The 22,124-nt window shown below is 38.0% G+C and overlaps 1 protein-coding gene across 1 annotated transcript in view; it reads left to right on the top strand.

Moving 5' to 3' along the window:
• Nucleotides 1-18,249, top strand: part of MPP7 (membrane protein, palmitoylated 7 (MAGUK p55 subfamily member 7)) — a 100,217-nt gene extending 81,968 nt beyond the window's left edge. The window contains exons 11-16 of the mRNA XM_010006966.1: nt 4,996-5,166; nt 11,866-11,946; nt 13,779-13,872; nt 14,976-15,084; nt 16,555-16,698; nt 18,070-18,249. Coding sequence (XP_010005268.1) covers nt 4,996-5,166; nt 11,866-11,946; nt 13,779-13,872; nt 14,976-15,084; nt 16,555-16,698; nt 18,070-18,249 — 779 coding nt within the window. The remainder of the gene's footprint in view (nt 1-4,995; nt 5,167-11,865; nt 11,947-13,778; nt 13,873-14,975; nt 15,085-16,554; nt 16,699-18,069) is intronic.
• Nucleotides 18,250-22,124: the final 3,875 nt, after the last annotated feature.

Raw genomic sequence — 22,124 nt, 5'->3', positions numbered from 1 at the left:
ATTCTGTGAACATCGGACCCTCTCTGAAAGGGTATGTACTTTAAATACACACAAGATTGGTCGTGAAAAGCAACAGAAGAGGCAGATTTCAGAAAGCAGAATGTACCATTTGGGTCAGGTCTTTTATGTCCCAGGTTAGACTGCTATTGAACCCTGCCCTCAGGAGTGACTGAGATAAATGTAATGATTTTTCACCAATTTCTAATATTTAAGTCATAGTGTAGTATTGTATGTTTCTGCAGTAATTTCCTGAGGAACTGCTGGGGAGAACGTTAAGAGTTTGCCTTTGCCAAACTTAAATTCTAGTTACATTACTTGAACCTTTATGAACATATAGTAAATATAGATGAATATCATCTGTTTACTATTCTCAATTTTGCCTTAAAAATCCAGACATAATCTACATTTTTATTAACCCTGTCTACATGTGCAAGCTGGGAATCTGTCCAGAGAGAAGCAGAGTAAGAAGTCTGCTTAGTATTTGTACAGTTCCTGTGTAACAATAGAAATACTGGGTATATGAGCCAGTATAAAAAACCTCAGTGTTTTTTCTGGGGAGAGGAATATCCAGAAATACCTAGTAAAATACTGTGTTCATACAAACCTAGATAATGACCGTGGTGCCAAATGTACTTTTGTCAGTAATATGAATACTAAAAGCACTTATAAGTACATTTGCAATTATAGCCCTGGTTCACTCTAAACTATGTTAGATTAGACTAAATTCAGTGAAGAATAAACGTAATTTAAACACATACTTAAGCACTTGTTTTAATGAATTATAATAGACAAAAGCATATGTAAGTGCTTTTTACAATTCTGGAGCCTTACTGGTGAATATATGAAGCATCAGTGAATTTAAATTATAATATTTTCTCTTAGTGTAATGTCTCTGAATTTGAGAAAGTAACTTTCTACTTTCCTGAATATATTTGGATTTATACACGCAAAACTTAGTCACAGTCTTTTGTTCACTTCTCCTATAGATTTATAATTAAATCTAAATAAGCACAGCTTTTTACATCAGCATCCATTTAAAATATTTGAAGGGAGGCAGATTCTTGCACTGCCTGTTTTCAGTTTGGATATGTGTATGAGGTCCAAGTGGGTTTCGCTTTGCAAATACAAGGATGTTGTTCTGAGATGACAAAATGTGTATTGCTGCTGCTTAAAAGAATAATCACATTTCTGCTATGGGCTTTTTCATTCTGTTTAATTCTTAGAGATGTAGGTAGTTTCTCTTGGATTGTCATTGGCCCTTAGATAAATTTATTAGTAGTGGCTTTTGATTTTTATTTCATGTTGGGAAGTGTTAAAAGGTTTAGAGACATCTGTAGTTTGTGAACGTTTGTTCTTCATATTTAGTTCCCAGAGGCTGTTCTTATTTCACCAAATCTGTTACATTCCAGCAGTAGTTTATGGGTTTGCATGTTCCATAAGCTTCTAGTCATGTAGCTGACACCAGTGAGCTGGTGCAAGCATCTCAGTGTTTAGAATTGTGTGTTGTTTTAGTGACAAAATTTTCCCCTTTTACTTTATAGTCTGCATTCTTGGCAACTAAGATTAATCTCTGCTGATATCCATATTCCACAGACAGTGTAGCCTGCAGCTCCTTTCATATTCATCTCAGTTTATATTATAAAATGTTCTGGGCAAGTAATGCTTTTTTCCTTTGTTCTTTATAGGAATTCACTTTTAAGCTTGATTATTTTCTAGAAACGTATTTTTCTATTGCATATCAATATTGGTTTTGTTTTTTCTGTAGTGATTTTCAACATATTTACAATAATGCTCTGGTGTTAATTTAAATACATGAAGTTTATTTTTCATTTTTCCTAAGTTGTAAAATATGCAAACACTAGTACATAACGTGTAAAATATGCAAATCACTGGTTTTTGTTCATAAATGTTTTTATTCCTTGCAAGTGCAGTGTTATTTCAGTTCAGCTTAGTCTTTCTGCCCACCATATAATGCAATTATAAATGCAGAGTTCAACAGAAAATATTCATTAACAGTGCTTTATAAAACAGCTTCTGAAGGTCAGACTGAAGTTAAGCCACATATTTAAGGACATACAATGGCAGATGTGAGAGAGGAAGAATCATGTTTGCAGTAATGTAGTAGCAGTATCATAAAAACGTTGGATATATTTGAAAGTCTCATCCTTCCTCTCCAAACTGTGCATCTTCCTTGTTTTTGAAAGCTGCTTAAAGCAAGCTTTTTGGGGTTTCTCTATAGGGCTATACAGATGGGCCTTGAGGAATACTTAAAACAGCTTTCAAATTTATAATAGTCTTAAAGGCAAAGCAATCAGCGTATTGCAGGTTTTTAATATTCAGTAGTTTCACAGAGCATCTTCACCAGCCCACTGCAGAGTAATCAGCCATACTGGAAATCTGCTTCATTCTTTAGCTCATGTGTTTGCTCTCCTGAATTATTAAAATAGCTTTTCCATAATGTCTGAGTCCTAGCTGAACTTGGTTTTGAGCCTTCTGAATATACAGGACAATATTACTATTCATTATACGACTGAGTTTCAGTCACAGATAAATCAGATTTTTTAGTAAAGGAAACCCATGTTAGCTGTGTTATTCTTTGAACGCAGCCTGTAAAAATGACAAGGGATGAATCAGCCTAAAGATAGCACTGAAAGATTTTCTCCTTTTTGATTAAAAAAAAATACATCTTTTTTCTTTCCTCTTTAAGAGAAAGGATGAAAATTCTTAAATAATGCACCACCTGGTAGTTTTGATAGTGAAATCTGAATAAATGAATGGAGAAAAGAGGAACAGGTTACAAATAGTCTTACTAAAACCAAACAGCAGAGATTGAATTGCTATGAAGATTTTGGAGAAAGAATATTTTTCCTCAAGATTCTGCAGTTCAACATGAAAGCTGAGGTTAAGAAGCTGCTGGTGAAGGCTCTCTGAGAAAGCTACTCAGAGGCACTGAGTTCTTGCTCTTTGTAAGGTCGACACTAAACTGGAGTTGAGACCATTGGTTTAGCTGCATTTGGTGGCTACTTCTTAACCTTTTCCAGATATGTGGATTCTGGGTTTTGTGACAAAGCTCTTTATTCTGTAAACCATTTAGTAGTGAATGGTGAAAAATTATTCTTTGTTTTTCTTATTTTTCTTATTTATTTTTTCCCCCATAAATCAGAACAATTTTCACTTGCTTTTAGGGCAACTGATCTTTTAATCTTTCTCTGTATAATTGTCTATACTGTTAAGTGCCACAATGTATTGAGAAAATATCCTGGTGTCATGATGGACTTCACCCTAGGGCAGAAAAGGCCTTCCAGTTGTCTTCTGGGTGTGTAAGCTCACAGCTATCAGTGCTTGCCCTAACAGGGCTTTTCTGACTGCAGTCACTTCAGTGTTAGTGTACTTCTCTAAATGGTAAAATAACTCCATTCATTTAATTTTATTTTAATATCTCATATTTTGGTCCCTTTTCTATTGCAGCCCATGTCCTTCTCAGTCTAGACAGTACTGTAGCTCTTAAAAATGTCATCAGCCTTTTCTGTGAATACTAGCTCTTTAACTCTTTCATCAATTTTAATTTTACTTTTTCATATTTTGAATATGAGTGTGTCAACATCACAGAATTCTCAAAGAAATTTCTCATGCCTTTTTGTGTGTATGCATATGTTGTAGATTCCTGTAGGTGTAGGGGTGCACATCAATCAAATAGCTTGGTTAACATCCTCTGTGATCCAGCTTCTGCAAAGATTTATGCTAAGTGGAACTGTGTGTGTGCAAAATTCTAAGCTTATAACTAAGCCTTTTAGGATTTTGCTTCAGATTGGGTTCTAAGTGTTTGCAGAACTGACTCATGAATTTGCCAGATACTACCTTTCAAGAAAAAATTCTAATATGATTACTTCTCAAACACCTAAAACGTAAGTGCTATTACAAGTTTGTAAAGACTTATTGCTGAAAAATCTGGGGTCACCAACAGTTTACTCATGTTTACTGTCCTATGAAATGTTCTGGGAATCAAAAGGTGTTGGGATTTTCCCAATATTTAAAGTGTAGTTTGTTTTACTTTAGCCCTAAATAATGAAATAACCTTGGCAGTCCTTCTTTACTGTCCTTGCAGTAGTTCCTTCTAGCAGAAAAGTGGTGCCATATTAATGCCAGTAAAATGTAATGTAATGCAATGTAGAGGATTTATTTGAAAAACTGTAAAGTAATTGTTAGTACAGATGTTAATTAGTTATTAACATACAGTGTAGAAGGTTTTTTGGTGCAGTTCTGCTTGAAAATGCCTGATCATCTCCTTTGAGAGTACTGTGAGAAATTTCCAGTCTTCTTGGTAGGCACTGTAGTTGTCACTCTGTTAATGCAATTGTAAATGCAAATTTAGTATGAATATTAGCTTTGAAATTCATGCTAATATATCCATGATGTGGGTACTGTATTGTCTAAGATGCTTCATAGTGTTTCAGAATTTAACTTGCAGTGTTTGGTTTTACTTTTAAACATCTTTGGGAAAAGTTTTAATACTGTCAGCATGGAGCTAAGCATAAAAAATTACTTAAGGAGTTAATTTTCATTAACCCTTTCAACCACCAGATGTGTTTCTACCATATGTTGCATTTGATGTCTGTGTGCCATGGTGATTTAATAGAAATGCATTAAGTGTGGTATGAGAGTCCAGACTGCATGGATTTCCTTATGTATGTAGACTGATGTGTAAGTTACTCAAATTATCTTAATATGTTATCAATTTATTGTAATTATATTTTACAGCCTGTTATTATAATGGTTATTATTTTATTGTTAGTATTCATTTTGCATTTTAAATAGGCACCTGCTACAGTTTAAAATTGCAGGAAAATACTGTTCTGGTGACCTGGCTTGTTAAACTTATAATACATTTTTTTTATCCCATGCACCAATCCTCAAATGTTTGGAAGAGACTGATTTCAGATGTTTTGACAAGACTTATTTTCTTACTTTGAAAAAGAAATCCTATTCTTATTGCAGCTGGTTTTAGAAGAAGCTTTCGCCTTAGCAGAAAAGATAAAAAAACGAACAAATCAATGTATGAGTGCAAGAGGAGTGATCAGTATGATACAGCAGATATCCCCACGTATGAAGAAGTTGCAAAATACAGGCGGCAACCTCATGACAAATACAGGCTCGTTGTTTTGGTTGGTAAGTTGTTTTCTTTATTTTTATCTTGTAAAACTGCTAGTTTTACACCTAGTAAAACAGCAGAGGACTGCTCCTTAACATAGTGCTTACCACAAGATCATTTAGATTGGATCTTAGGAGGTTGCCTGGTCCTGCCTCCCACTCAGCAGGATTAACACTGAATTCAAAGCAGGCTGCTGATCACAACAACATGATGGAACCTGTCTTTCCATCCTGTCTTATCTTGTCTTCCCCCTGATGCCTCAGCAAAGAGGTAGCCTCCATCTTCTCAACAGGTATCAGAAGGATGCTAGTGAGACCCCCTGAAGACATCTCCAAGTTAGATAAGCCCAAATCCCTCAGCCTCTCCTCACAAGTTGTGTTCTTCAGCACCCTACCATCTTGGGGGCCCTCTGCTGTCTTTGCTTCAGTTTATCAACATCTTTGCTGTAGTGCAGGGCCTATCATTGACAGAATACTCCTCACAGGGTCTAACAGGGCTTAGTAAAGGGAAGAATCATTTCTGTCTCACTACAGGCTAGACACTAGCCCAGTCTTCTGTTAGTCTTTCTTGCTGCCAGCCTGTGCTGTGGACTTATGCTTTGGTCACTGCCCACCTGAAGGCCCAGGTCGTTTTTATCCAGGCTGTTCCCCAAGCTTAGGGGCTGTGGGGCTTAGTCTATCCCAGCTGCAGAGTGTTGTATTTCACAAAGTTCTGCCAGCCCATGCTTGTAGCATATCAAGGTCCCTCTGAATGGAAGCCCTGCCCTTGAGCAAGTCACTTGCATCACCCATTTTGGCATCTGCAGACTTGATAAGGGCCCATTCTGTGTCCTCCTCCAGGTCATTGATACAGATATGAAACAGTGTAAGGTCCAGGGTAGACACCTGAGGAATTCCTGTTGTAGTGAGCCACCTAGTAGAGTACAGACCAATAATCCTTTCCCTTTGAACATGATCATCCATCTAATTTTTCACCTATCTAATAGTCCACCTGTCTAGACAGGATATCCCAGCCTGCATATAAGAATGCTTTAGGAGATCATGTTTAAATCCTTGCTAAACCAAAGGGAGATGACATTAAAGTGTAGCTACCATTGTTACTAGTCTGAACCTGGCAGTCAAGCTATCCCAAAACTCAGAAGAATTAGGACAGTGTTGTGCTTGTAGAGATCAATCACCGTATCCGTGTAGAAAAAAAAAGAAGAAAAAAAGGAACAGAACAAATACCTGTGGTCAGCAAAGACAGAATATAAGAAGTGGAAAGAAAGAAAACCATCTACTGTGTTAGAATAGGTAAATAGACATGTAGAGAGAAAGGTGGATAAAAAGTGGACTTCTGTATGCCAAGAATGAATGTAAGCAGAAGACTCAGAGGTCATCCTTAGTTAGCTTTCTGTTCTTCTATAACCTGTCACTGCCATGGCTTCCCCACAGCATTTCTAATCTAACCAAAATACATGGCTTCAGTCTCCTAAAAAAAGGAGAAAGTACATTATCTTACATTTTAAAAAGGTGAACATTAGAGTGCTAGTGAGTAATGAGTAACATTCTTACCAGTGAGTGATGTCTCACTGCTTATTACTGCAGTATCACATAGGCTGATGCCTCATTAGTAAAGTTTCTTCCATTCTAAAAGCAGCAGAGCAGAGAAATGTGACCCTCTATCAGGGTCTGTTACTAACTGTAGCTGTGTTTTTATATTGCTTATATCCAGGGGAACATTAAATTTAGTTTTTAATAAACAGTTTTGTCACTCTCCAGCACTAAAATTCAGCCACCTACTAGTGTGATCACTGTGAGATTGTGGGCTATATACAAGTAATAACATGGCTGAGTTGATTTTACAGTTACATCAACAGAGTGCAGTGTGAAAGTGTGATAAGTAGACTTTTTATAACAAATTGCATATGTCTGATCTAAGGAATACCTAGAGATTTTATCTGATTTTTTTGTAATAAATCAAGTGAAGAAAGTGTGCTTTTTCAGTAACAAAAGCAGTTCAGAAATTTATTGCAGACTTCAGTAATTCTAATGTTTTTCTCTGGATATTAAGAGCAGCTTAAGTCTGGCCAATACCATAAAAATGTCTTGGGCAAAATGTGGAAAAACCAGCAGAGCTAAGCAATGCAGGTATAGTAGAAGCAAACACATTTAAAAAAGCTTTTTGTGTGCCAGTAGCAGTATTCAATATAATCTGTCAAATATAATTTGGATATTAGTACCAGGAAATAAAGGGACAGATAACTAATTTATAGCTGTAATTGGTGAGGGCACTAAATGTCTGTTGTGTTTTGCTAGGCCTAAGTGTATAATTTACTGTTGTAGTGTTTTAGGTTGTGTTTTGCCCTTTTTATGGGAAGGAGGTTTTGCAACTTTGAAATGGAAGTTTCCTTTGGCTTCATTTTAAATCGGTCTAGTCTAATTTACAGAATGCAAATTGCACACAGAGTAATTTTTAGCACCCTGTAGTGTGATGTGTAGTAGTCTCAGGTTCAGCTAGATGTATTGGTTTGTAAAGATTTTACCTTGTCTGCAAATGCAGATTCATTAATAAAGTCCTGCATATCCTTGGGGCTGAAATACCAGAGCATCTGAAGCAATAATGATACAGGTGGTTCTGCTGTGCTTTTAGTTGTTATGAATGCGATGAGCCTGTTAAAAACAAGATTATCCAGTATCATGTCACTAGTCATCTTCTGGTAACTCACTGTTTCTTGCCTGCCAGCAAATCTTTGAAGTCTTCCTTCATAAATATTGCCTGCATCCTAAGCTTGATACCTTGCAGTCCTGTCAGACAAAGGCAGAATATTTTAATACAAAATGGATTATCTAGACACACTAATTTTCATTTACATTGAGGAAAACATCTTGCTCACAAAGGCTTCTGCTTCAGTACTTGTGTCTGACAAGCAAAAATTTTATTTCCTAAGATCATGCTGCATACTGTAGCTTTACACAGCTAAGTCAGAGCTTTCTGAAAGGTCAGTGCTAGGATAAGGCAAGCTCAGCAGCAACAGACCATGTGTCCCTCAGAGTGCACACAGTTACATGCATGCAGAGTTATCATCAGAGGCTTGCAAAGCCTTTCAAGTGCTGTGGTCTCCTGTGGTGATGCATCTTTCCTAAGTGAGAAGTGGTGGTTATTATTGGTATGAGACACAATCAGAAAAGTTTCCCTGTCTCTGAATTAGGCTGTCAGTACTCCTCACAATGGTGTCCTTCTGGTCACCACTGCAAAGAAAAGGAATCTGGGATCAGAAAAGGTCTCTGTTGTTACACTACTTATGTGTATCACTTTTGGTTTTAATATGTAGGAGCTGTGTAGAGAACAGATCTGTCTCAGAGCAGGGGAGGGTGGAATGGAAGTGACTCCCAGCTTTCTACATCTCCTGACTTACCTTTGACGTGTATTCAGTAGAGACTTGCAGGGACTTAATAGATCTACAGCAGTAGTGCAGGAAGATGGGTACACTACTTCAAGTGAATTGTTTGGACAATGCAGAAGAGACCTAGAATTGCTATCTTCATTAAACCTATCCTGGTTGAAGGCATGGGTAGGTCAGCATGGTTCAATAATTAATACACAGGATGTAACATACTGCCTAGACTTGCCCAGGAGAACACCAGTATGAACTCACTGATCCTGCTTCAGTGAACAGCAACTCTCAGTACACTCCCACTGCTAGTTATAATTTACTGTAACACAAAATAAATGAGGTTCTAGTTTCCTGCTGGATATCTTGTTGAGCTACAGTTGGACATGAATGTGCAGTCATTGCATTATAGGAATCAGTTGTGCTAGTAGTTGAGCCACACAACATCTGTCAAGGCATGTTTTCTACAGGGTCTTTATAATCCAGCAGGGATGTTGTCACATAACTCCCCAAATCTTTTCAGAAAGGCAGCTTTTTTTTTTTTCTTGCTTTTTTCTACTTTTTGTTTTGTTTTGTTTTCCCTTTTCCTTTCAATTAGACTTCTAGGAGCTCAGTATGTATCTATGGGTCATCAATGGCTAGTTGAGTTAATGCCCCTCTGAGACCTGAACTTATATCAAACAATTTTTTCAGTTTTCTTCAGACATGTCTGAGTGGTACAAAATTTAATGTAAGATTTAGTGATTGGTGATTTAATTCTGCAGGTGTCCCTCAATAAAGGGAGGTAAGCACTACAGTCCATTTGTGCAGGATCGCACCATTTTACATGACTCAGCATGCAACAGTAAGCAGCATAAATGTTTCTCTAAAAAATTAAACAAAGCCTGTCCTCATAACTCCAAATATTTCTGCCCAGGAGTGATTTATAGTAAATCAAAAGTCATGAATCCCACATGCCTGCCATTTTACTATAAGCCTCTGGATTGCCCTTTTCAATCCTGATTCCGATTCCATTCAATCCTCATTCAATCCTTTATTCTTGAGTCCAAATCATGTTCAGATTCATATTTATTAGAAAGCAGCATCTTTCTCAGTTGCATCAAAATTAAAATAATATTCAGAATAGAGTGTACATTACACTTGAGAATTGTAGTGTAAAAATCAGCATCATGGGTGGCATTGCTAATTAGGGTTCAGTCTGCAGCACCCATATGCAGTTACCAGAGTTCTGCAAAGACAGGGCTGAAAAAGAAGAATCTACTCCTTTTCGGTATTTAAATGCAAATATTTTAAAATGTTAATCTGGAAGGGAAGGCAGAGTAGTAGTGAGATTCTGGTCTGGAAACAGATTTGATCTAAGTTTCCAAAGCATCTGTCACAGGAAGCAAAGCCTGGATTCTTTATATAACAAGAGCTGAAAGCATATTGTTGATTTGATAGCATGTAGACTGAAGAAATAATATTTGTGTCGATGTGATGGAAATAAGTTTTTGCTTGAAGGGAATATAATGATTTTTTAAATTTTAATTCCACTTGTTTCATTCTACTTTGATAGGATATTTTGAGAATTTTATTTACATTTCTTATAAAAATATTTGCCTTAAATAGCTATACTATTAAAAATTAATATTTCAATTTTTTTTTAAACTAAGGACAAAATAATGCCATTGTCTTCATGACACATTGCCTTCTCTGCAGACACGCACCAGTAGAGGCTGCTGTGCACCATATTAAATAAACATTTATACATACTGATAGATTAATTTACAGGCAGGTCAGAGAGGGAACTTGAAATGTAGCTGTGTGTTTAACTTATGTAAACATATAAAAATTAGAAATGCAGAAACTCTTTAAGATTTTTCAGAGAGACCATAGTCTGGGATAGTGGCAAAATGGCAAACACTTCCTTTTCATCATTCTATGTTTCTAACTTCAGACAGGGCTTACAGTCATTTATTGAAACTGGCATCTGGAGATGCTGAAGTCTTTGCTTTTTGACTCTCACTAGTAATTAACCAATGTATCACTACTTCATTAAAATGTTAGATTAGATTTTGTGTATCTAATGTATAACGCGCCTCCGTTAAGGAGCATTCTCTGCATTAATGTGTCACTTTTACTAGAAGAGCAGGAATTTTCTTTAAAACCACTTGTATTATTTAGGTTATGGTTTCACTGACTCACTCTCCCTTGTGTTGTGCTGCGTTGACCTGACTCTGTGGAAGCAAATCCACTGCACTGTCTGAAACTCAAGTTTTTTCAAAGGGGCCTGGCAGGGTGGAGCACCGGGTGAGGGGCTCCTGGGGCAGGGAGTCATTGCTCATGGAGCCTATGAGACCTCACAGGACAGAGTGCAGAGACCTAAAGCACCACTAGCAAATGACTAAGAGTTAGGGACCACGTGAAAGCCAAGAGGAAAGTCTGCTCGGTAGCTTCTAGGACAGCAGTAGAGGTGGAGGAGATGGGTCAAGAAAATTCCATGCAGTCTTTGTTTCTTCCTGCCATCCTTTTTCCCTAGAGTGGTCTCTCTTTGGCAGCCACATGAAGAAGGAAACATTTGCTTTGGACCAGTTCAGACAGCAGGCAGGAGACAAGCATAGTTTAAAAGAAAATCAACAACAAAGAAACCCAAACATCCCAAATGGGTTGTGACCTGGGAACTGCTGCCCTTCCTTCCTTCCTCTCCCTGTGTGATACCACCATGACCCAGTCAAAAGCTGGGCAATGCCAGCTACAGCCAGCCAGAGGCTGGGTGGTGTTCCTGCCTGCAGCTTGGGCTGGAAGGAGCACAGGACTCCAGGGTGTCAGGAGAAGGGGGGAGCAATGTTCCTCAGGGGAGTCTGGTGCAGACCAGGGATGCAGCAGCTGGAGGGAGTGAGGAGAAGAGGCCACAATGACACATGCAGTGCAGAGGCTTTGTGGGGACCTTGTGCGTGCCAGCTGGGATCCTCTGGTCTGTGAGTTGGGGATATTCTAGCAAAAACCAGTTTTGTGCTGGCAAGCTGCACATCAGGATGCAGGGTCTGTAGTAGGTCTGAGGATGGAGATCAGTGCATATTGAGGGTGGCTGCTGTGAGAAAGAACGTTAGCTTTGCTTTCAGCTTTTTCACTGACTTTTCCTCAGTAATAAAGTCAGAGCAGAGTAACTGCCAACTACATCCCTGAAATGTGTCAGCACTGTGTTCTCTAGGAGAGGCTACAACCATGGGCGTTTCCAAATGACTGATTAAAAAGCCAGTGTGTATTGTAGTTATGTGCTACGTGTTCTTATCTGGGAGAGTTCTGACACCTGAGGACAGAGTGAGCTGGCTGCTGGGAAACAGCAAGGGTTTTTCTCTTTCAGGCCCTGTAGGGGTTGGACTGAATGAACTTAAACGGAAATTGCTGATCAGTGACACCCAGCACTACGGGGTAACAGTGCCACGTAAGTAAAAATATCCTTCTATTCTTCTAGTGCTATACTTGCATTATTATCCTTTGGTTATTGCATTACCTTAAGGCACTTGAAAATTTGCATCTCTGAATACGTGCTTGGCATCCAAATGACTTTTCTAATTTTTAAAAGTGCTGCTGCAGTTGTGTTTTAAATAGCATTGATTAAACTGATAGGAAGTTTTGGCTCAGAGGCATTGCAGTAGACTTTTAGTACAAGTTTAACATGATTGATGCCAGTGAGTTTAGTAAATGAAACTCAGCTGAAGAACACCCTGGATTTGGCTGTGAAGCAGTGAAACATTCTCTGTTACCAATACTTGCTTTCATCAAAATGGCCTTTATGGATTAGGCTGCAAAATTAAGACTGATGATTAACAGTTTAATCCTGTGAATAAATGAATTTAAATACTTTTGATTAGCCTAAGAAAATTTGATGTGGGGATTTTTTTCCTCTTTCCCCCTATGTGAGCAAGTAGTGTTACTTTGTGTAACAGTGAATAACATTGTTCTGTGTTAAATTCTACAGCACCTTATTTGGGTTTCTTCTATGGGAAGAACTTGACAGTTTTAGTTAGACTTTAATTCCTTGTTTGGTTTCTACGTCTCTTTGTGCCTCCTGGATGGATCTCTCAAAAACAGGGTCCAGCATTCTGAATTTGGGAGATATTGTCACAGGCTTTTTGCAAGTACAGGTTTTCTATAAAGTACCTATTTGAATTTATTTCCTACATAGAAAAATGAATGCATTTGGTTTTGGCAAGTCATTTTATTTGCACATATTTGTTTCAGCTTGGTATTGAAAACAACAACAAAATAAGCCAGATGTTCCCAAATATTTCACACACAGAAACATATGCAATCATTTGCCCAAAAATATGTCTCTAAAAATTGCCAGTATTGCCTTCTCTCTTTTCTCTTCCAAATTTGTGGTTATAATTTGAAACAAACACGTTAAGGAATCCCTCTCCCTAAAATTCAGTAAGTCAGGATTTAGAGGGAGGACTGGGGCTCTTGTCCTGGAAATGTTCCTCCTCATGTCAACCTAAAGACAGTGTGATACCAAACAGCATTCAGGACTGTGATTCTGGAAGCACACTGTGTATGTTCCTATGTGATGGAGAATGTGTGATGCTGTTACATACAACTTGTGTTAAGCAGAACTTTCGAATGAGTTCATCATCCATAAGTGACAATGCCACAAATAAGTTTCATTTATAAGCAAAACCTTTGTACCTAGTACTTGAAGGAAAGTAAGAAATGGAAATGCTACAAAGCTACTGAAAGAAAAGGGAATTGTTTTTTGATCACCAGAAAAAAAAAAAAAAAGCACTAAAACATAAAACTCATACCTGATATTTTTATTATCTTGCTTCACATACCATAGCTACAAGTGTTGTTAATGAATGTAATATTTTATAAATCAGATTGGTGAACTTTGTTTCCCTTTATGGTCCCGTATGCTAATAAGTTTAACAAGTCGTGAGGTTGGCGTAATTGTTATGGACTGCTGCTCCTTTTACTATTCAGCTGTCCTCATTTTATTGGATTTTTCCATAGTGAATAAAAATGATAATCTGGTACTTATCCAGTACATTTTTTCCTGCTTTTTCTGCACGCTTTTAAAACTCAGCCTGTCATGTGCTTGTGTGCTGCCTACCAGATCCAGAGCAGCCTTCTATCTGTCAGAAGTGAGGGAACTGCAATGCTTAGTATTGCACAAGGATTGTGTGCTTTTCAGTGCTTGTTTCCTGAACTGGTTTGCATTATATTGTTTTGTGCAGCTTCTCTTTTTTTTTCTTTTGTCATTTAATGAAACTGCAGACACTACCCGACCGAGGAGAAGCCAAGAAAGTGACGGTGTTGAATACATTTTCATTTCTAAGCACTTGTTTGAGACAGACGTGCAGAATAACAAGTATGTTGAATAGATTTTCACTAGAAACTTTGTGAAAACAAGGGCTTTATTATAAAATGGGGCTGGCTGTAATTTTAGCTAATAAGTCAAAGTGAATATAACTTGCAGTGATTTGAAGATGTGTTAAAAATTACATTTTGATATATAAGCAGTTCAAAGCAGCTGGCAAAAACACAGAGGAAAAAAAAGCAGTATGTGCAAACACATACTGCTTTGGCTAAGCTTTCAAGTATTTCCAGTACTTTAGTTCATCAAGAAGACACTGAAATTGTAGACGTTTAGGATGGGGGAGCACTCTTTTAATAGGGTGTCATCTGTCATAGCAATAAAGCATTGCAATACTAGGAGGGGGGGGACGGGAAGTGCTGCAAACATGCCTGAGTCAATGTTTGTGTAGTTCTGCTCTCTTTCAGGCCAGGCATTTCCCCTGCTTTTGAATTTAGAGATCTACAGTGAAGCCCCTGCCTGTAAACCCACCAGAAATTAAACTAAAGCGAAGACAATGGTAGCATCGTGCTCTCCAGCAGCCTGTAAAATAGCATAGCTTGAAACTCTGTTTCAGTGTTTCAGAGGGCAAAAGTGTATTAGACACAAAACTGCAGGTTTTATTGAAACTTCAAACTGTGCTTTGCTTTTTTGGCAAATAGTGCTTGTACTTTTATAGCACATAACCAGCCGCCTTGGTTCCATTAGCACCACTGTTGCTCCTCCTCCTCTTCTGAGACAGAGAATTTGGGTATTCTGTAGTGTGCAGTGAAATTTCAGTAGTTTCTATTGTTTAGCTTATCCACTGTTTTATTGCATTGCATTAGTTCAGAAAAAGAGGTGATGGAAAACATTAGTGGGCTGTTGGACTACAGTACTTTTTTCTCTTTAACTGTAACACAAGCAGGTGTTACTGATTTGAAAGTGGTAAAGTAGAAGATTTCTTAAAATTGACATGCTGAAGTACTTGACAGCATTTCCTTTATAAAACATGGTAAAATTCTCATGTAACGTAAAATATTTTTTGCTCCTGAGTTAGATCTTATAAACCAGACTGGTAAGGTTTTTTTCCTGGAGAAAATGGAAATTATTCCAGTTGTTTTCACCTTCTGCCACAGGTTTATCGAGTATGGCGAGTATAAGAACAACTACTATGGTACAAGTTTAGACTCTGTTCGATCCGTTCTAGCTAAAAACAAAGTTTGTTTGTTGGATGTGCAGCCTCATGTAAGTAAGCATGTCTTTTGGACTCTTGTAGTTCCTCGTGTTACGTACAGGGATGCCAGAAAAAAAAATAGTTTCTAAAAGAGTATCTTTTACTCCTCACTGAATGACTGTTGAGTGGGCTTGCTGAGTACCTTTATCACAGCAAGATTCTCTGAAAGGAAGAGAGGAAGGAAACTTTTGGCAATTACTCAGCTCAGTAATTAAGTGAATTGAAAGTCTGCAACATAATACCAAAGATTTAATTACTATATGCTTTTATATTTTCATTGATCTTTCTGCTGGTTTGGGTTAGAGGTTCTTTCCAAAACATCAATTTCAGAATGACTTTGAGCCATCCTCCAGCCCAGCAATTCTCTTTCACGTTTAACTGGACTGTTCATGCAAAGGGTTTCCATGCAGGATGGACACGCATCAAGGAACACACTAAATGTTTTGTTGGCTGGATAATGGTTAAGAACATTCCTCTCTAAACCATTTGTTCTTGTCTTGACCTTGCTTTTCAGCCCCACTGAACAGCTCTGCTGGGAATTTTTATGGTACTAATAACCACAGTACTTCCAGGAGCTGGACTAGTTTGTTTAAACCCAGTCAAAGTATTTCAGGGTGGCCAGCCTGTGACTTCTGAACCCCAGTAGCTTGTGAACAGTTCCTGGGGCAGTTTCAGATGTGGGGCTGTGCCAGAGGAGCAGGGCAGGATGGGGGGGTGCACTGGCAGAGGAGTGGCCAGGGAAGCCAGACCCCCTGCCAGGGGAGGAGGGGAGCCGAGTAGGGGCCCTATTGGTTGATACTGCCAGGCTGCTCTGTGAGACCCTTACCTGTCCAGCACAGCTCTGTATTCCAACTCACCACCAAATTCTCTCAGGGACCCACACTTGTGAGCCCTTCTGGGATCCCACTCTCCACATGGCATTTTCCTCTGGGCCCTGGCAATGTGAAGAGGACAGAAACCACCGGCCATCCCATCCCTGCTTCACCCTATGTGCAATCTGAATTGTAGACCTGGCTCTAACTCCATACGTAGCATCCCTGGATTGACTCATGAAGAGCGAAGAGCAGGAGTTATGTGGTGGACACAGTATTAAAGAAAAGAAATGACTGACCTGTTGTGACTGAGTGTCACAGGCAACTTTTCCGGCTTCTTTTCACAAGCACAGGAAGTGTTATTCCTTCTAAATGTGTTGAACTTTCCCTTCCCCCAACCTCCTTCTGCCAGTGGCACTGGTGTGCACAGCCCAGCCTTTGCCAGACCAATGGGCTTCACCAACAGCCTGTGTGGAAATGGGGAGTTTTTTCGCATGAAAATTCTCCTTACATGAATCAGTGCTGGCCACCGGGGAGGGTGGCAGTAAATGAAAAGTAGCCTTCTAGAAGTGCTTCACAGGTTTATTTTGGTTAGTGGAGAGTTTATTTTGTTATGGTAATTCTATTGTGTAAAATTAACTAATTAATTAAAAACTTTCCTCTTTCCAGACAGTGAAACACTTACGGACATACGAATTTAAACCATTTGTTATATTCATAAAGCCTCCATCACTTGACCGCTTGAGGGAGACCAGAAAAAATGCCAAGATTATTTCAAGTAAAGACGATAAGGGAACTGCAAAACCCTTTACAGTGAGTATATTTAGACACGAGGACTTGTTAGTTTTGTTGTAGCAGCTTACCTTGAAAATGAAGGTGATCACTGGGTCTCATTGACAGCACTTGTCAGGGCTTACATGTAGTATCTTGTTATTTCCCCAGTCTCTCTCACATCTCAAATTTACTGTGGTAGTTTTATTGTTTTATTTGATTATGAGTATTTATGTATCTGAGGTCCTCTGGTTTTATGTCACTGAACAACCCCCACAATGAAAGTATATTTGTGTGAGAAATAATGCTGTGGATTTCCTTTAAAAAATTTGTGTGTGGGCTTAAGATCTTTGTATTCAAGTATGTTCTTCTTCCATGAAGTGTATTATGTCCACTTTTAGAGGAAAGCTAAAATGCAAAGCATCCATTTAAAAAGTAAATGCTACTTCAATGAAAAGCCCATATTTGTGGATAAGAAAAACTTTTTTTTACATGAACACTGTAAGGAAGGAGAAGAATCTAAGCAAGTAACAAATCCTACTTTTTGCCAAGTCAGAAAAAAAATAAATTAGTCAGATTACCCAACAGTAATTTAATTCCTTGAAATATAATGAAATTGTGTTTTAATTGAAGCTAAAGCAAAGCTGATAATCATTAGAATTTTTACGTGCGTTTACATTATGTTTCATTTTCCCTTATTCAGTTTTATTTAGGATTTTTTAGATTTGTTTCAAACTGAGTCACGGATATAATCACAGACTGGATCTGTGTAGAATATGCATTTGAAATAGTTTGGGAATGATGTGCGGGAAGAATATGTTCTGTGGTACATAAAATGTAAGAAAAATTCAAGAGCAGCCTTCAGGACATTGCTTAGTTAGGATGGGTTTCGTCTTTCAGAGTTATGTAAACAATTAAATTCTTAAGATTTGTTCCCTCCCCAAACATGACGAGAAATCCATTGAACCAGGTGGAAACAGGCACAGGAAGATGCTCCTACCAAGCTCTTAAAAGAACCAAGGCTGCACTGTAATGTACCACATGCTAATAGCAAGCTGAGTCTTCAGTAATGAAACTTTAAATGTATCATCAAAGTAAACAGCTAGAAACTTTTTCCACCAGCACTGCTAACGGAAAATGTCCCTGTAATTACCATGCAGAGGCTAATTGTGTCACTGCAAGGGGAGAGATGAAAGAATTGCCTGTTAAACAAAGTCTGCTCATTAGCCATGCTTTCTGAGATCACTTGTAATGGTAATTTCTATAACTTTTTTATTAAAAATACCGTTTCTGTCTCCTAATGAGATGAGAAATAAGCAAGTAGCTTTTCTTTTACCACATGATGTTAGTGTGATGTTTACCACATGAATGAGTTTATGTGACATTGCTATGGCCTTGCACTCATCTTACTAGGAAGAAGATTTTCAAGAAATGATTAAATCTGCCCACGTGATGGAGAGCCAGTATGGCCACCTTTTTGATAAGGTGATAGTCAACGATGACCTTGCTACAGCTTACAGTGAGCTTAAGACAACTTTTGACAGGCTGGAGACCGAGACCTTCTGGGTTCCTGTCAGCTGGCTCCATTCATAATGGTTGAAATGGACAAAACATCTGCTGTTGTCTCAGCACCTAAATGCGGGGCATGGTTAGGCATTACTTGGTGGACATTTCCTGGGTAGGCTTTCTAACTCCACCTGAGCAGCAGGTACACTCTTCATGCACTTGGAACTGGTCTTGTTTTCCTGTCCTCGATCATCCTGCCCTCAATTTTGGGCAGAACCCAGTCAGATTAAACCAAAGTCTTACTGTGCTCCATAAAAGGAGCTAATACTAGTCAAAAAAAACCTGCCAAACACCTCAATCATCATCTGAGTATTTCCAAGCTAAGTTTTTTTTAAGAGATTTTGCAGAAGATACTAATTAATACTGGAGATCATCACTTTGCTGGGTTTATGCATAGCTGTTCCAGTAAAGAGCACATCAGCACTTGGAAGTTATTACCCATTAAGTGCTTGGGAGAACTGAAACAGACAAAAGTGACCAACATTTTTATGAGGAAGACATCATAGTTTTCATTATGTATCAAGATCAGTGTTTTTACTTTTCTAGATATGAACCTTGTCTTATATGTACAGAGTGATTTTAGTATTCCTTTGCACTTACTCATGGTAAGAGAGATGTATTCAGTGGCTTAATTGTGAAATACAATGCTGTGAGTATGCATGGACTGAAAATATTTTCATGCATGCTTTGTGGCACAACAAAGAAAACTCATGGGACTATTTATTTAAATAGGGAAAAATATGAGTTACTATGTATATAACTTCAAAGCTTTTGGGATTAATCTTTTGTAAAATCAGTGGCAAAGTAGTATGAATAGCAACAAAGGAGAGAGTAACTTTTTTCCCTTCAATTTACCTAAAACATATTTAGTATCCATTAGAACAGTTTTTCCCATCAGAAATTTTCAAACAATTAGTGAGGAAACCTTGGAGATTTGGGAAGCAATTGCAAGAGATTAATTATTTTTGTTGGTTAGTATGTAATGATGCTTCTTAATAGTGTAACTGATACTTTCTCTCCACTCAAAAATAAATTAATGCTGTAGACTTCACTGTAAAAAACATCTTTGTCACTGATCAGATACAGTTAGAGACTTCATTTTAAAATTTGATGTCACAGTGTAAGCAAATATATATTAGATGATGTATTTTAATAGAGATAATTTGGTATTTTTCCTTATTTACTACTGATCCTGCAGGAAATGAGTCCATCTGTAAAGACCAAGTAACACCTGTGTGTTGTGTTGTGAATATGTCTTGTGAGTACAGAATGTGTATAGGAACTTGCTGCCTTCGGATCGTCACATCTGTGGCATTTGAACAGGAAACCGTGACTTCATGTTCATCTGTAAAGAGAATAGAGCTGTCTTGTTTAAAGAAACAAAGACTTTAGTGAAACTATATATTTATGAAAGGGTTGAAAAGGGATGTTATGTTTTTTTAATTTCTTGTCAATATGTTTGTTTGCTAAGGAGATTACTAAGTCTGTAATTTGAAACACTGTCTCTGTATATGGAGCTCAACATTCCATGTAAATATTTTATTTCAGTTCATATGCTGATAAAGCCATCAGATTTTGCAGTTTTATTCTAAATGTGTATTTAATACATGGGTCATTGCATTTGGCTTAGAGTCGTTTAAAGTAAATGAAATGCAAGCAACAACAGCAAAATCCCTAGGAGTCTGGGAATGTTTATGCAAGAGTTACAGATGTACTGAATCCCAGTACAGATACACACTCTGCTTGAGCAGCTATCATGTAACTTCTGTCATATTTCACTGTTTCCCTGGTGGACTTAGACTTTTCTTGTAACATACGTAGAAATTTGTTGTTTAAATTAATTGCATGGAGATATTTGAGTTGACAAAATGTTTTCTATTTTTTTTTCATTACAGAAAATCAAACTATTTTTCAGAGTATCTGGAATGCAGTGGGTCTGTCTGCCTTTGCCTGGGAGATCCCAAGTGCCCTCGCCATCTCTTGCAACGAACCCAAACCGAGAGGGCACTCGGCATCTCTCAGGATCTGGCCATTTCCAGCAGGAGGGGCTTTAGTCCTTACTGAAACACTTAACACTGTTTCTGACCTGGGCTGTCTCAGAGCAATAGTGCACAAAACCACTCACATAGGGGACCTGCTTTTCTCTTTAAGAAATAGACGCTAGAATAATCGACAAGCTCCCTGTTAGAAAGAGTTCTGGCGGCCCTGCAGGCTGTTTTTCTTGTCCTTTTGAAATTGATTTCATTCCCATTCCTGGGTCAGTGTGGTCTAGGAGGACCTTCTCCAACAGGTTTGCTGTGTTGGGCAGCAGTAAGTAGTGCAGTGCTTTGCTGCATTTACAGACACTGACCCTCTGATCCTCAGCACAGTCCTGGCAGGAGTTTCCTAGACTGATGGCTGCCTGCCCCATCTCCAAGCCAGGAGCTAATTCCTGAATTGTAACACCTGCAAAAGAAAGGGAATCACAAAAACATAAATGCAAACCCAACCAACAGAGTAAAATGTGCACACAGTCTTTTGAGGAGTGAGAAGTAATTTTAATGAAATTACTAGATTGCTCTTGAAAATCAACATTATTATAGTGTTTGCATAAAAAAACCCAAATCAAAGCCACTGGCCTCCATGAGGCAGGCAGAGATATTAGTAGGTCAAGGCAGAAAAATATCTTAACTCAACAGTTTCAGTGGGACAGGAGCCTGCTTATCGTGATGGACACTGAGACCACGTGCTGAATTGTTCTGGGATATTGGGGACGGGAGGGGGTGGTAAGGGGGGCAGGAAAGTGTTCCTTTGACTCCTAAGAATTTGGGAACGAGAAAACTAAACATGTTTCCAATATTCCACATATTCAAGTTGTGCTGTGTGGGTTTTTAGAGAACTGTATGTTTTGACAGTCAAGTCCAGATGTTTTTATTGTGTTTTAGCAGTTTGCCATAGTCAAACACATGGTAGTATTTTTAATATTGTACCAAGTTCTATACTTGAATTTGCCATCAGGTCTTCTGTTGATGTCTTACCTGAAATCTGATCTTACCTTCTTATGCAAAACAATAAATTATTGATATATCAATGAAGGTGTTTTTTATTTTGTTGTAAATTGCACCATAATATATCTAGGTATAATTACTTTAAAAGGTAAAATGCCTAAGTTATTTAATTGGTCTCTCTATTAATGGTAATACTCCAATTATCTTTAAAATAAAGCAACTTAGAACAAGCACTACCATTCTTAATTTTTCATTTTTGTGACCAAATTCCTCTTGCAAATATTCCCTCAGCCCACCCCAAAATAAACCATTTTATTTCTGAGAGGCAAAGCTTAGGTCAGTGGGTCAAAGCGAGACATCAGGTCACCTGGGCTTGCAAAGTTGCTTGGAGTGTTTCATCAGTCACGGATGCTCCTAGGCCACTCACAAGTCCAGTGGGAAGTTGTGTGCATTTGTAGGACTCAAAGAAAGTAATTCTTAAGCTAAGTTACTCTTTGCATTGTGTTATGTCTTTTCCAGAAAGAAGCCTAACACGTACTAGGATTAGAGAGAAGACTTTTAAGCCCTTTCTGTTTTGTTTCACTGCAGTATTCTGCATTTCCCACATGTACTTAGGTTCAGGTTTCTACTGTGCGTGGAGAATTTTTTTCTTGGTAAAGCTCGTATTTAGTTTTTGTGAGATTGTTTCAAAGGATGAATAGTTTCTTCAGAGATTTACAGTTAAAGTTATAATCTGAGTCTATTTTTGCTACTGCAGTATCTACAATCTGTTCTCCACAGGATTAAGAGTTTTCTATGTATCAATGCTTAAAACCATTTGTACTTGAAATTTGTCCAAGATCCTTTTGCTCTCAAACTCATTAAGTATTTATTATGTATTATCGTGATTAATATATGATACCAACCATTCAGCAG

This window comes from Chaetura pelagica, unplaced genomic scaffold, assembly GCF_000747805.2.
Source record: "Chaetura pelagica isolate M959 unplaced genomic scaffold, ChaPel_1.0 scaffold17, whole genome shotgun sequence".
In the NCBI taxonomy this organism is placed as follows: Eukaryota; Metazoa; Chordata; class Aves; order Apodiformes; family Apodidae; genus Chaetura; species Chaetura pelagica.
This window is presented reverse-complemented; position numbering and strand designations above follow the sequence as displayed.